Here is a 16,754-nt window from a genome sequence, read left to right as displayed (position 1 = left end):
TCCCCCCCCGTTCCCCGTGACTCCCCCCCCCCCCCCGTTCCCTGTGACTCCCCCCCCCCCGTTCCCTGTGACTCCCCCCCCCCCCCCCCCGTTCCCTGTGACTCCCCCCCCGTTCCCTGTGACTCGCGCCCCCCCCCCCCCCCGGCGCTCGCTTGGTCCCCCGATGTGCCGTCCTGCTGAGTGAGGCGTGCAGGCGGCTGCAGGAAGCGCCCTGTGTGGGCCTAAGACTCGCGCTCCCCCCCCGGCGCCCGCTCGATGTGGCGTCTGGCTGAGCGGCGGTAGGAAGCGCCCTGTGTGTGTGGGCCTGAGGCTGAGGCGGGACGCGCAGTGGGCCTGAGGCTGAGGCGGCATGCGCAGTGGGCCTGATGCTGAGGCGGGACGCGCAGTGGGCCTGAGGCTGAGGCGGTACGCACAGTGACTTACCTGAGCGGGTGGTAGCGCCGGGGAGGTAAGGGAGCGGCTGGGGTAGGAGGGCCGCGCTTCCCGTCCGGAGCCAGTGCAGGACGGCGCACGTGAGGGGGGGGGGGAAAGGGGTCGGACAGAGGGTGTGTGTGTGTGTATAGAGCTGCTGTGTTGTGTGTGTGTGTGTATAGAGCTGCTGTGTTGTGTGTGTAGAGCTGCTGTTGTGTGTGTGTGTGTGTGTGTGTGTGTGTGTGTGTATAGAGCTGCTGTGTGTGTGTGTGTGTGTGTGTATAGAGCTGCTTTGTTGTGTGTGTGTGTAGAGCTGCTGTGTTGTGTGTGTGTGTGTGTGTATAGAGCTGCTGTGTTGTGTGTGTGTGTGTGTGTGTGTGGGCCGTCACTCCGCCTCAGGCCAATGAGAGGTGTGCGGGGGCGGGCGACCCAAGGGACCAATGAGATTTCCCCTAGGGACACCGGACATCCAGGCAGGCAAACATACAGTGCTTTCACTAATATAGTATATAAGATCAATTTCTCTATTTCTGCGTGTATATATAAATATATATTGGAATGTAATATTCACATGACAACACTGTAAAAACCATAATATTAGCTTGACCATATTAAGCATACATTTATACGTGTGTGTATATACAGATGCAGCAGGCGTTATTGAAACACTTCACGCGGTGTATACCTCGGAATACCCATGTTATGGTGCGGGATTTCTTCCAACCTACCACCTTAAGACACAATCCATGAAATTCAAACAAAGCAACCGCGATAAACACGTGTGCCTTGTGGAGTACAGCAGTGCATACGAAAATGGCACCGTGATTTGTTCGAATAACGGTCGCTGTGTGTGTGTGCGTTGCTCCCCAGATTTGAAAACCTCCATTTTGCCGTGCGAGGACTTACCGGCATCTAGATCTCTCTCCTCTTTGCTGTCAGCTCTCTCCTCACTTCATAGGGCTGTGCCCACGTGTTCTCCTCTCTGCAGCAGTCAGCTCTCATGTGCGGCGTCGCAGAGGAGGGTCACATGACACAACACACATTTTTTAAACATTCAATTCAATGCTTTATTGCTAACGGACACATACACACACCTGAACATTAATACATTTTACATAATACACATGCAGGGATCGAACTCAGGATCTTCCATATAATGGTACCAATGCTTTACCGCTACACCAAAGGCTTGGTGTGACAATACAGATCCTATAAATATATTTTTCCTCTACAGCACATTGCCACAGTGCACTGTAAATGTTAAGTTTCTCTCTAAGGTCTATGACATCACACAGTCCCTTTGTTATAACGGGGTGTAGCTGTACCCATATCTCTCTTGAAAAAAGGGTAATTTAGTTAAACCCTTTGGCCAAAGAATTTTAAGCCTACAAGCCACTTCAAAGCATGACCAAATACAGCCCAACCCCGTTATATAAACTACAAACTAACTCAAAAACTCTCTATCAGCGCTTGATCCAAGTGAAATAATGTGAATTTGAGTGATTACACCAAACCCAAATGGAATATGTGTAGATACAAATGCAGCCAAGGGGGCAGTAAACAATAGACTGTTCACATCCAAATAACAATACAAATACAAAAATAATGTCCTCGGCGCAAAAAATGATGATCACAGTACCATATCAAAAGACAGTCCTGGATGGAGTGACAGTCCTGATAGTGGAGTGATACACCAACCGATGTAATGAGGTAGATTTTCTTCCAGGTGTGATTTCCCAGATGATGTCTGTAATTCCAAATAAAAACAAAAACACACCATTGCGCAGTATATAGACTCCAATACCCTAACCAGGAGAAGAATATCCCTACTTACAAGATAGACTCTTGTTGGTTCAGGGAGAGAATCTGTTCCAGGCTCCTTTCTTCTTCACCTTGATGTCCACGGACCCCACGTGGTTCCCAAGATGGCCCTCTTCACCCCGATCGGCGTCCTTGCAGGGGCAGCATGCACCGCAGCAGCCTGCACGGCTCTCCTGCAACCGGGTACCGCAGAACTGTGCAAGAGGACCCGTCTGTGTCCAGTGCCGAAGCCTCAGCGATGGGGGTCTCCTTCTGAGCAAGCTCACCACTCAGACAGTCTCTGTCTCTGCTCTGCAGAGAATGATTCCTTGTACACTGACCCTTCTTGTCAGAGCACACAGCACTGCAGCTGTGTCACTGACTAAACGGACTGCTAACAGGGCAAAGTCCCTACCTAAGGGGCCTTCCCCTTAAAGCAGTCACAAGCTGAAGGGGAGTGGGGTCTAGCTGGGGCCTAAGGGGAGACTTCTGGCCTAGTGCAGGAGGCTACTTTCTCCCTGCACAAACACACCCTCTCCTCTCTGTGTCCCAGCTCCTAACTGACACTCCCTGTCTGCACACAACAATGTCACACGTGTACAGACAGGGAGTGTCAGTTAGGAGCTGGGACACAGAGAGGAGAGGGTGTGTTTGTGCAGGGAGGAAAGTAGCCTCCTGCACTAGGCCAGAAGTCTCCCCTTAGGCCCCAGCTAGACCCCACTCCCCTTCAGCTTGTGACTGCTTTAGGGAAGGCCCCTTAGGTAGGGACTTTGCCCTGTTAGCAGTCCGTTTAGTCAGTGACACAGCTGCAGTGCTGTGTGCTCTGACAAGAAGGGTCAGTGTACAAGGAATCATTCTCTGCAGAGCAGAGACAGAGACTGTCTGAGTGGTGAGCTTGCTCAGAAGGAGACCCCATCGCTGAGGCTTCGGCACTGGACACAGACGGGTCCTCTTGCACAGTTCTGCGGTACCCGGTTGCAGGAGAGCCGTGCAGGCTGCTGCGGTGCATGCTGCCCCTGCAAGGACGCCGATCGGGGTGAAGAGGGCCATTTTGGGAACCACGTGGGGTCCGTGGACATCAAGGTGAAGAAGAAAGGAGCCTGGAACAGATTCTCTCCCCTGAACCAACAAGAGTCTATCTTGTAAGTAGGGATAGTCTTCTCCTGGTTAGGGTATTGGAGTCTATATACTGCGCAATGGCGTGTTTTTGTTTTTATTTGGAATTACAGACATCATCTGGGAAATCACACCTGGAAGAAAATCTTCCTCATTACATCGGCTGGTGTACCAACCCCGTTATAGCGTGATCCGCTTATGACGCGGTTTGAGCATGGACCCCGAATTAAAAAAAATTGCACTCTCAGCACACTGCACGCACTCTCAGCACACTGCACGCACTCTCAGCACACTGCACGCACTCTCAGCACACTGCACGCACTCTCAGCACACTGCACGCACTCTCAGCACACTGCACGCACTCTCTGCACACTGCACGCACGCGCTGCACACTGCACGCACGCGCTGCACATTGCACGCACGCGCTGCACATTGCACGCACGCGCTGCACATTGCACGCACGCGCTGCACATTGCACGCACGCGCTGCACACGGCACGCACGCGCTGCACACGGCACGCACGCGCTGCACACACACAGCCCCCCCTACCTTTGATGTCACAGCCCACCTTTGGGGGCATCGTGGGGCTGCTGGGGGGGGGGGGGAGGAGGAACGGTGCAAGGCTGGAAGATCGATGCGAGACGGGGGTCGGTGCGGGGATCTGCGAAAAACGGGGGGTGGTGCGGGATCAGTGCAAGGCTGGGGGGGAATAGGTGGGGGGATCGGTGCGAGGCTAGAGGATAGTTGCGGGAATCCGTGGTTGGATGGTTCGGAGCTGCTGAGGGGAATGCTGGGAGAACTACAGTGGCTGCTAGGGGACATGTAGGGCTGCCGGCGCATCACTCCACCTCCTCCCCCTCCTCCCGATCGGGTGTGCGGCTGGCATTTTTTAAAAATTAGCGCGATGCCAGTTATAGCGCGGTCGGATCGGGTGGCACCCGAGGACCGCGCTATAACGGAGTTGATCTGTATTGCAGGTCCTAACACTAACTGAATAAAATTCTTATTTACCTCTATAGTTAGAGGAAGAATGATCACTTTGGATCTGTCCCAACCAGCTGCATGAAAGAATTGCTTTCTTGGAAAGCATTGAATGTTATAATAATACATAATAATGTTTGAACCGGGGTGTCATTTGGAGATGAACTGCATTATATTTGCAGTCAGGGGATGGTGTTCTCCACTTGAGGTAAATTGTAGCCAATGGGAAGCCGCCACAGGAAAAAAAAGTTCGACCAAATATCTTCTAATTTTTCATGATTTGTTAAATTCAAAACTGAGTTTTTGCTGAACAAAAACACCTGCATACACACTATTGAGGTAAAAAGAATCTTGGACGTTTGGTTTGGTAGTCAGGACTACACCTACGTGCGTTAAACACTGCACAGCCATTTAAACTAGATATTCACATATTTGGCATGAACATGCAAAAAAGCACAATGAGCATTTAGCTTATTAACTTATATAACTTGTTCTCAGTATTTTACAATTGCAATCCCTCACTGAGCTAATGGCAGTTGTAAATGTGAATAAGCTATCTTATTATGGAGGAACGGCAGGTTAGATAGTCATTCACACGAAATGTTGAATATTTTGATATTTTTTTTCTCTCATATATTAACATTTACTTAAAGTACCTATACTTTATCTGATCTAAGTAAAAGTGACACATCAGATACTTATTTCCAGCTTTTTTTAATACATACATGCAATGTTTATATTTTGTGTTCTGTTCTATTTATTAATTATTTTATTTTGTGTAAAGGTGTCTTAGCGCTTCCTGGTACTTCGGATTGCATGACTGCATCATGAGTGACGGCAAATGTGATAGTCAGTTTTACAGTGTGCAAGTTGCTGACTCTACTTTCACGGTGCTTAAAAGATACCAACAACTAAAGTCAATAGGATCTGGTGCTCAAGGCATTGTGTGGTAAGTTAATGCTTATAAGTTAAATAACAGTTTTTATGAATTATTATTAAGTAGTTTGCAATATTTGCTCATTTGAAAAGACCTTTGAGACTGTGCATGGAATTTGTATTTGTTATTTTTCTACCCATTCTTTCACTGTTCCTTCTTTTTTTTTTTTTTTTAATATACAGGTATGGTGGAAATATAGGGTACTTTAAATAGACAATCCAAGCCTGCAATATATTTTTTTATATATACTGTATAGGATTGAAGCAGGGGGTCTTCAGAGCTGAACCATATTAATTTCAGCTCCTAGGACCCCATGTTTCTGGAGATGCTTACCTCTGAATTAGGTGCCGGTAGCAGCTCTCCTAGATTTACCAGGGTTCACAATATGTCCTATAGAAGAGAGTCCCTGCTCAGCTAGTCAATCATTATGTGCTTGAGGGGTGCTATCAGGGAATTTAATTGCACAAAATAGAAGAGATTCCCTAATACACTAATACATTAAAACATAAACCTATGGAGCACCATCTGTAACTATCTTTTTTCCTCCTAATTCACCATAACATTACTTCCTTTGGACTTATCACTTTTTTTTTTTAAACTGTTGGTCATTTCTCAACTTCTGAGAGGTGCCCATGGAAACCCAGATGAAAATCATTGGTGTATGCTGTAAAGATTAAGTAAAACTGTTTAAGCAAAATATTATTTAACTTTTACATAGTTAACTAAAGTTTAACAGCAAAAAGTTTTTCAATAAAAAAAAAAAATGTAGGCTGTAAGGGGGACAGACAAGAAACCGATACCGAACAGAATAGATAGGAATGAGGACATAGCTAGGGATCATGGCGGTAGAATGGGGGCAAGTGGGAGTTTGGCAAGCAGGGAGACACCCATATTATATACAGGTAATACTAGAAAACTTCTAACGATTAAATGCGATTTTGATTAGAAAGGCAGGAGCAGATAAGATAATAGCACAGACTGGAAAAAAAACATACAGTAAATGCATACTTTCTAATGCAAGAAGCCGGACAGATAGAATTGGAGCTTCAATTAATAGCTACAAGGGAGCAGTGTGATAGCACAGGCAATTACTGAAACATGGTGAGACAAAACTCATGACTGGGCAGTTAATTTAGAGGGTTATTCACTTTTTCGGAAGGATCAAGCAAATAGAAGAGTAGGTTGAGTATGCTTGTATATTAAACCGGAACTAAAACCTATTATAAGGGAAGATGTTTATGAAGGGAATGATAAAAATGTAGAGACCTTGTGGGTAGAAATTAGCAGTGGAGGTAAAAGTATAAAAAAATGTTTTTATTAGGGATATGCTATAAACTACAAAATATCTGTGAGATTGAGGAAACCAAAATAGTTTTGCAAATGGAGAAGGCATCAAAACTAGGTCATGGTTGCATTATGGTTCATTTTAATTATCCAGAGATAGACTGGGGCAATGAGATTAGCAATACAACAAAAGGAAACTGTTTTTTGGGGTGCTAAAAGACAATTACATGACCCAAATTATTGAGGAACCAACCAGGAGAGGGGCAATGCTGAATTTGGTAATATCAAGCCGTGTAGAAGTAATCACAAATATTACATTCCAGGAACATTTGGAAAACAGTGATCATAACATGATCTCATTTGAAATAAATGATCAAATAAAACTAACTACATGGGTTCAACAAAGTCAAAATTTTAGAAAGGCAAGAAACTGAGGACTAAGCTACAAGGAATATATTGGGATAATGTATTTGAGGACTAAGCTACAAGGAATATATTGGGATAATGTATTTGCAGGGAACAGTTTTTAAAACATTGTTAGAAAAGCACTCTTTTGGTAATAAATATAAAATAAACAAGTCTAAACCAATGTGGCTAAATAAACAGGAAGGGGAGGAAATTGAAAAGAGGCATGCATTTAGACTCTTATAGTCAGAAGTTGCAAAAGGGAAATCAAATTAGCAAAAATGGATAATGAAAAAAGAACTGCAATAGAAAATAAGATCAACCCTAAAAAGTTCTTTAAAGCTGCAATTCAAGCTCATGTTTTTTTGTTTGTTTGTTTTTTTAGTTTTTTTTTTTAATTCAATAGTTTCATGTGGGCAATCTCTACTTACCTAAAGAACTGCATAGCTGCCGGTCAATTCGTTCTCCGTCTTTTGATCGGTAAAGTTTGGCGACATCTTTAGATCTGGGGAATGTAAATGTTTGCTATAGGAACAAACATGCTTGTTAAAATAGAAAACAGAACATGCTAAAAGTATTTTTTCTTACTACAGAACTGATTTATTTAAAAAAACACATGCAGGATATTGCTTGAACTGTAGCTTTAAGTACCTTAATAACAAAAAAAAATAGAAAAGAAAATATAGAACCCTTTCAGTGTGCGATGGGCAGGCAAATTATTGGAGATAAAAAGCAGAGGTATTAATCAAATTCTTTGATTATTTACCACGGTAGAATCAATTGCAATAATAGTGCCACAGGAAGAAGCCACAATATCTATATTAACGAACACTTGGTTAACTGAGGAAGAAGTGCATAAGGGGCTTGATGATAAAATTAAAGTAAATAAGGCACCTGGCCCCGATGGCATACATCCAAGAGTTTTTAAGGAGCCAAGTTAAGCAGTAGCCAGACCATTATATTTAATATTCAAGGACTCCCAGCTCTCCCTTAGCCCGGCGTTGCAGTGGCAGCCCAACATCAGCACTTACCCGTGCAGTACAGGAGAGCTGGTAGGTCTTTGAGAGGCGGTTGGAGCGGGGGAGGATCTCACGCAGCCTGTGCCGGGATGTCAGCTGTCTGTGTGTGTCCCGGCCAGGAACCAGCTCTCTTCTCCGCTCCCCCCCCCCCGCGGAGGTACGGTGTGTGTGTGTGTGGTGATGTGCAGGGGGGGTGATGGGCAGAGGGGATGGGATGTGATGGGCAGGGGGAGTGATGTACAGGCTGGGGGGGGGTGATGTGCAGGAAGAGGGGATGGGATGTGATGTGCAGGGGAGTGTTGTGTCCGTCCGTTAGCAATAAATCTTTAAAAAGAAAACGGACGCCACGCTCACACCGCGTTATATGCGGATCCGCGTTTTAGCGGATCGCGCTATAACGGGGTTGAGCTGTAGTTGCCATTAAGACTGTTTAGCAATTCCCATCCACTTTAAATACCTCCTAGTTGTAGTTCTACCTGAATAAGTTAAGTTTAAAATGTTACAGTGTATGTTTTGGTAACGATCACGGCAGACTATGGGCATGGGTGTATGGGGCACATTACATTTTCTTCTTTGATAATGTCCTGATCTATATTTAATTTTTTTATTAATGTTGGTTTTATATTTGTTTCAGTGCTGCTTTTGACTCTGTTCTTGGAATCAACGTTGCTGTAAAGAAACTTAGTCGACCTTTTCAAAATCAAACTCATGCAAAGCGTGCCTACAGGGAATTAGTTCTTTTAAAATGTGTCAATCATAAAAATGTAAGTAAAATTATACTACACAACAAATTGTATTGAAATAACATTTACCATGTGCCATATAACCGTTCTGCACTTTCTTACTGCTGCGGCACAGTTTATTCGAGCATTTGCCCGTTCTGTGCCGCAGCAGTAGCCTGGCGCGCGCCCGAGTGTGACGGGCGCACGCCGAAGCAGCGGAAGAGCGCCCTCCGATCGGGGCGCTCTCCCTACCGCTGCCGGGTCCGCCGGGTCCCCCGGAACCCCCTGCCGCTGTCCCGCGATCGCGGGACACCAGGGCTCCCTCGGGGAGCCCCTGGACACGCGTGCAGGGGGCGCACGCTCCCGATGACGCGTGACCGCGCCTCTATGACGCGCGGCACGCCGAGGGGCGGCCACTAGCAAGCCGGGAGATTTCCCGGCTTGCGGTACCGACCACACTTCAATAAAGTGTGTCAGTAGTGTAAATCTGAGAAGTTCATTCCATTGGGAAGAATATATCTTAATATCCTCACTGGTATTAAGATTGTTTTTTGCATTTAATATACGAGTAAGATACTTTGTAGGTTGTGATACATTTTAATGGAGTAACATATTAATTGTACAGGGTTTTATTGTGCATGAGTTTTCTACACTGTGGAGCTCTGTTCATCAGATTAAACCTCTACAGTCATGGAAGCTTATTTTAACAGGGCATGACCTCCATTTTTCCCACCAGTAGTGCCCAGATTAGGGAAACATTTATGGTAATCGTTGTACATTCAATATTACTCTTATTCACGGCAAGGACCACAATAATACTGTTTGGTGGTATTGTCATTTCCTGAAAAAGCTGAGATCAGATAGGCAATATTTCTCAATCCGTCTCAAAGTTTAGACAAGGATAAGTAATTTGAATAAATGTTGAATTTAATTTGCCCAACGCTCTAGTAGCATCTTAACTGTTATTTTTTTTTATAAATATTAGGAAGTTTGCTCCAAAAGTTAATTTAAAAGCGCAATTGCTTCTATTGTTTTTGTTTTTTTTGTTTTTTTGTGCCCCCATTTTTTTATTTTTATTTTAAAGAGTAGCAACCAGGGTGTCCCCTGAGCAAAAAAAAAGTGCTGGGGAGCCCTGCTCCTCGAGACATTAACCGGTGAAGTTACCGGGTTTAAATCTCCCTATGGGGGAACAAAATGGACAAATCTTGGGCCCATAAGGAGTTGCAACATCAGTTGTGGCTTTCTCTCGGATAGCAATTTAAATTCCCTTTAAACACCAGATGTAATTCCTGTAATTTCACCAGTAAATATTTAGTGTATCGTAGAGTCCTGTCGATTAAAAAATGACGTGGTCCATCTCTAGAGTAGCCTTCCCACTCCCCCCCTCCCCCCTGGTTCAAATCATGTGAAAAAACTAATAAAGCTTAATGGAGCTTGAGGTAAGTGTCTCTGCTCCCTCAACTTTTGTCATTGTCATAAAGTTCAACCCATTTCAGAACCTGAATAGCTGTAACTTCCCATGTTTTATAGTTACATTGCATACAGTAAAGTGGGTTTGCTGCATCTGAACACGATAGAATCATGGATACTCCTTTCTTTATCAACTGGCTTTCAGCTGTTGCTTGAAGTTTAAATAGAGATCTAGCCAGCGTTATTGCAATGGTTGGCGAGCTCCCGCAGGTAAAATGGTACGATAGTCCTGCCCCCTCCTCGGGCGAGGCTGATTCAAAGCATTGGCCGTTTTTCATACTGGCGTATTGTGTATGTCCTGCTGCACCACGCCAAATGTTGCAATAATGTTGGCTACATCTGTATGTCTTTAGGAGCTTGCCGAGGAAATCAACCCTGGTATGATCACCCTGTTTTCCTCTGAAGTAATCTTAACTTGAAAGATATACTACTTCAACCAGTAAAAGTTGTTGCTCTTGTCAAGGTCAGATGACCCCATAGCAAGCTTAATTTGTTTCCATTGTCACCCTTGTCAACCACATACCTTACTATATAAGATCTTAATGCCTGGAGAGGAATATCCCACTAGAGAGCAGTTAGGCTTAATGAATCGTAACTCCCCAATAGGCAGTGACAGATTTCCCATTAGGCCCTGGCCTAGGGCGTCACAATTTGGGGGTGGCAAAATATCCAGCCCCATAAACTTTTGCCACACTCTCAGGCCTATGGCCTGATGGGATGTTACTTACATATGTCGGGCTCCTACTTGCTGTCTAATTTCTGCCACCTTCCTCCTCCTTCTGATTCGCAGCGTCAAATAACGCAGCGGACGACACCAACATGGCGTCGCGTTACCATAGCAACGAGACACTGTGATATCACTTTGGTGACATCCGCGGCATCATTTGACGCTGCGACTCCTGAGGAGGTGGAGGAAAAGCGCGGCAGAAAGGAGGCGGCCGGCATATATAAGTGCCTATTGACGGCAGAGTTCGAAATCCGACACTGCCAATAGGGAGCTTATACAGTACATTGGTTATCAGCTTACAGCTTAGGCATGTTTTTATATATATATATATATATATATATATATATATATATATATATATATATATATATATATATATATATATATATTCAATATATATATATTGACAAACAAAAAAGCAGCGCCTATAGGGGTAAATTAGTGTGGTGTATAAATTTATAATCTATTTAAATGTGTGTAATGAAACGACTAAGTGCCTATCCTAGTGGGTATATGTGAATCAATTATATAAATGAATCAATAGTATAAAGTGTGCTAAAATATATTCATTAATAAATACCAAATAGTGATATGTGACACCCAATATAGATGCAATAAACAGGGTTACATATAATGAAAAGGATAATATAATATGAAATATATAAAAATGAAAAACAATAAAAAGAGAGTGATACCAGTCCTCAATTTGATTGTCCAATAATTTTGAAAAATAAAAATGCAAATGGTGTTGGGGGTCTCCGGCTGCTCTCAAAGGATTAACCACATCCGAAAGGAATCTGCAGAAGAGAGAGAGGAGAGAGCGCACACCCCATAGCGTAAAAACGTAAATTTATTGAGGGGAGGGGATGGGGGGGATAAAAAATGCACTCACAAGGGTACAAGTTTTAAAAGCATATTGTGATATAATCACCACCATCCGGTAACTGCAACAGGTGCTGGAATAAATCCTCGGTCCCAAGATGGTATTGAACCACGTTGTTTGCAGGATGTCCTGGGCTTGGTGATGGTATGAAACGATTTCCAACGATACCAGGAACACACCGCCCTGCCTGGAGTTCTCTGCGATATCCGGCGCTCAAATCAGTTGGTAGCTACGCTCCGTGATGACGTAATGTCCTTGCGTGCGTGATGATGCTCCCTGACGCGTTTCGTCACACACGGGTGACTTTTTCAAAGGGTTGTGAGACAGAGTGATATATCCGCATATATATACCCTAATGGATAATTAATAGTCCCTACAAGTAGCTGGGTAAACTCGTTAAAGTCATAGGCGCTTAAGTGGCTTTCAGGTGAATTAGTTCTTATAATGAGAGAGACACATGAATACATATATTAAATACCATATATTGATAAGAGCCGTTAGATTCTATCTATACTCTGAAGAGTACATAAACCAGATTATGCAATCAATATCAATTCGCAGTGGACATGACAATGTAAACAATTTAAAGAAAACATAAAGAAAATACATAGATTACAATTGGCACTTATAAATCATGAAGGTGTTAAACTATATGGATGTAGCCCAATAGGGAATTAATGCAAATGTAAATAATTACCCAGATTTAACAAATGCCAATGATAATGCATATAATAACAGGTGATAATAATAATCTATTAATCCTAAAACATCTATTATAACTTAAAACATGTCCCAAACATAGTTATACATGAATACTTTTTAAGAAAGGCTTATATGCCTCTATATAGCAAAACATATAATGGCGATAACATGCCAACTGGTGGTTGAATATATAAGTATACACACATATGTAAACACACATATTTGTTAGATATACAGAATGATGAAAAAACAAAATGATGAAAAAACAAATGGTACAACAAATGTATACCAATATATAGGCAAAGGAGGATAAATGTCCAGGTATGTATCTATATACAGCAGTTAAGTTCCATGCAGTCTATGCTGGTCTGATATTTATAAATTTAATAAATCTGAACCCTAGGGTCCTGTATGTTGTTGAATTTAATAAGGTAGGTAACTTATCGTAATATCTGGGGTAATTATATACCACTATATAGGACAAAATAGTCTCAAGGAGCTTCCAAAAAATATATAAACACAGGACATGTGTGTGTATGTATATATATATATATATATATATATATATATATATATATATATATATATATATATATATATATATATATATACATTCACACATGTATAATGATTGTATGATAATTAGTATACACATATGTACAATATGAAAATTATATATATATATATAAAATATATATATATATAAAAAGAAATGAATAATATATAAGAAAAAAATATATTAATAAAATAAATTTTATGTAAAAAAATGGAAAAATATGTGTAAAAAATTGTATATGAAAATATATATAAAAAAAATATATATTAAAAAATTATATAATCTTTTTTTTTTTGTTTTTTTTTTTTTTTTATGAAAAAATATTGTAATTGAATAGTGACCAAAGCTTCAAAGACAAGGATGGATCTAGGTGAGATCCAGACAAAGAGATGGCAGAGGATACAGAGGGGGACAATGAGCAGGAAGGGGTGTCCGCAGGAAGAACTATACTAAAGTACTAATATCCAGGCATTCATTCAATCCTCCAGGGGTCAGGGTCCCTAACTGGTGGATCCAGAATGTTTCTTGCCTGCAGAGAGTTTTGAAACGATCACCCCCTAAGGCACAAGGAGAAATGGACTCAAGTCCCATGATGGTCAGTGATTTAGGATCCTGACTTTGATGTGATTTAAAGTGTCGTGAGACGCTACGCGAATTTAGGCCCTTGATCACATTTCTCCTGTGCTTCAAGAAACGGGTACCAAGTGACATAGTGGTGCGGCCTACATATTGTAGACCGCATCCACACTTGATCAGGTATACAATATATGTACTAAGACAATTTATTGAGGTATTAATTATATGTATTGTTCCTCTGCTGACAGAACAAAACTGGGATTTTTTAAGAATGTGTCTGCAGGTGATACATCTGCTACGTCCACATGGGTGATTACCTAAAAGGCCTGGATGAATAGCAACTTGGGATGTATGTGATGACCTCAGTTTGGTGGGAGCCACAAGACTCTTAATGTTCCTAGCCTTCCTATAGACTATAGCAGCTTTCTCTGGTATAGTAGCTTTCAAATGGGGGTCACATCTGAGGATACTCCAATGGTTTCTCAAAATTGCATTAATGGATCTAAATGACTGATTGAATGTAGTTATAAACCTGACTGTGGATGGTCCTGTTTTCATATGTTCAATCAGAGCATCATAACTTGAACGTACCCCCCTACCTGATTTAGTTTTTGATTTCTTCAGTAGAGCTGACCTCTCCATGGAACTAGTTTTGTTGAGTGAGTCGGAGACCAGATCCGGATCATAGCCTCTGGATATAAATTTTCGCCAAGTAGTTTGGACTGATTGGCAAAATCTACATCTCTGGTACAATTTCTCCGCAACCTGTGAAACTGGCCCAAAGGGACATTGTCGAGCCATTGTTTGTGGTGATTGCTAGACGCATGAACATAAATATTAACAGACACGGATTTAAAGTGTGTGATAGTAGTGATATTAGATTCCGTGTCTGCAGTAAGAACCAAATCAAGGAATACAGTGGATACAGCATTAATTTCGAATGTAAATTTCAATCCAAATTGATTATCATTAAAGGAACTCAAAAGACCAGATAGAACAGACTCCTCACCATCCCAAATAAGGATAATATAATCTATGAAACGGCCATAGTAAACAAGACCCGCTCCAAAGTTGGTGTTTTGGCATACAGAATTCTCCTCCCAGTGCCCTAGGAAGAGATTGGCGTAGCTAGGAGCGAATCTTGTTCCCATGGCCGTTCCACAGATTTGTAAGTGATGGTTTTCTTGAAACAAAAAATAATTGTGAGTAAGGATAAAGTGAATACTATTAAGAATAAAGTGCTTGTGTTTATCTGGAAAAGTTGGATCCCTGTCTAGCCAGTATCTAATCGCTTCAATCCCCTTGGCGTGATCTATGCAAGTATAGAGAGATGTAACATCACATGTATTATCATACAATATCATACAATCATTATACATGTGTGTATGTGTGTATATATATATATATATATATATATATATATATATATATATATATATATATATATATATACATACATGCATGTCCTGTGTTTATATATTTTTTGGAAGCTCCTTGAGACTATTTTGTCCCATATAGTGGTATATAATTACCCCAGATATTACGATCAGTTACCTACCTTATTAAATTCAACAACATACAGGACCCTAGGGTTCAGATTTATTAAATTTATAAATATCAGACCAGCATAGACAGCATGGGACTTAACTGCTGTATATAGATACATACCTGGACATTTATCCTCCTTTGCCTATATATTGGTATACATTTGTTGTACCATTTGTTTTTTCATCATTTTGTTTTTTCATCATTCTGTATATCTAACAAATATGTGTGTTTATATGTGTGTATACAGTACTTATATATTCAACCACCAGTTGGCATGTTATCGCTATTATATGTTTTGCTATATAGAGGCATATAAGCCTTTCTTAAAAAGTATTCATGTATAACTATGTTTGGGACATGTTTTAAGTTATAATAGATGTTTTAAGATTAATAGATTATTATTATCACCTGTTATTATTTGCATTATCATTGGCACTTGTTAAATCTGGGTAATTATTTACATTTGCATTAATTCCCTATTGGGCTACATCCATATAGTTTAACACCTTCATGATTTATAAGTGCCAATTGTAATCTATGTATTTTCTTTATGTTTTCTTTAAATTTTCTTTAAATTGTTTACATTGTCATGTCCACTGCGAATTGATATTGATTGCATAATCTGGTTTATGTACTCTTCAGAGTATAGATAGAATCTAACGGCTCTTATCAATATATGGTATTTAATATATGTATTCATGTGTGTCTCTCATTATAAGAACTAATTCACCTGAAAGCCACTTAAGCTCCTATGACTTTAACGGGTTTACCCAGCTGCTTGTAGGGACTATTAATTATCCATTAGGGTATATATATGCGGACATATCACTCTGTCTCACAACCCTTTGAAAAAGTCACCCGTGTGTGACGAAACGCGTCAGGGAGCGTCATCACGCACGCAAGGACATTACGTCATCACGGAGCGCAGCTACCAACTGATTTGAGCGCCGGATATCGCAGAGAACTCCAGGCAGGGCGGTGTGTTCCTGGTACCGTTGGAAATCGTTTCATACCATCACCAAGCCCAGGACATCCTGCAAACAACGTGGTTCAATACCATCTTGGGACCGAGGATTTATTCCAGCACCTGTTGCAGTTACCGGATGGTGGTGATTATATCACAATATGCTTTTAAAACTTGTACCCTTGAGTGCATTTTTTTATCCCCCCCTCCCCTCAATAAATTTACGTTTTTACGCTATGGGGTGTGCGCTCTCTCCTCTCTCATATATATATGAGAATCTCTCTCTCTCAATCTCTCTCTCTCAATCTCTCTCTCTCAATCTCTCTCTCTCAATCTCTCTCTCTCAATCTCAATCTCTCATATATATATATATATATATATATATATATATATAAGAGAGAGATTGAGAGAGAGAGAGAGAGAGAGAGAGAGAGAGAGAGAGATTGAGAGAGAGAGAGAGAGAGAGAGAGAGAGAGATTGAGATTATGGTGGGTAAAAAAAAGTGACAAAAACCCTCCACAGTAAAGCATAAAGCAACTGTAAATATTACTGTATGTTCATTTGCATGTCTTAGACAGGTCTGCAACCCTGTCTTTCCCCATTATCGCCCAGCATACAGCGCTTCCACTGCAGCAAGGGATTATGGGAAATGA

General features: G+C 41.6%; 1 protein-coding gene across 1 annotated transcript in view; it reads left to right on the top strand.

Annotated features, from left to right (window-relative positions):
- MAPK9 (mitogen-activated protein kinase 9) overlaps positions 1-16,754 on the top strand; it is a 73,654-nt gene that overhangs the window by 12,838 nt on the left and 44,062 nt on the right. Inside the window, exons 3-4 of the mRNA XM_075601610.1 lie at positions 5,093-5,257; positions 8,588-8,717. Coding sequence (XP_075457725.1) covers positions 5,136-5,257; positions 8,588-8,717 — 252 coding nt within the window. The 5' untranslated portion in view covers positions 5,093-5,135. The remainder of the gene's footprint in view (positions 1-5,092; positions 5,258-8,587; positions 8,718-16,754) is intronic.

Source organism: Ascaphus truei, chromosome 5, assembly GCF_040206685.1.
Source record: "Ascaphus truei isolate aAscTru1 chromosome 5, aAscTru1.hap1, whole genome shotgun sequence".
NCBI classification, from domain to species: Eukaryota; Metazoa; Chordata; class Amphibia; order Anura; family Ascaphidae; genus Ascaphus; species Ascaphus truei.
This window is presented reverse-complemented; position numbering and strand designations above follow the sequence as displayed.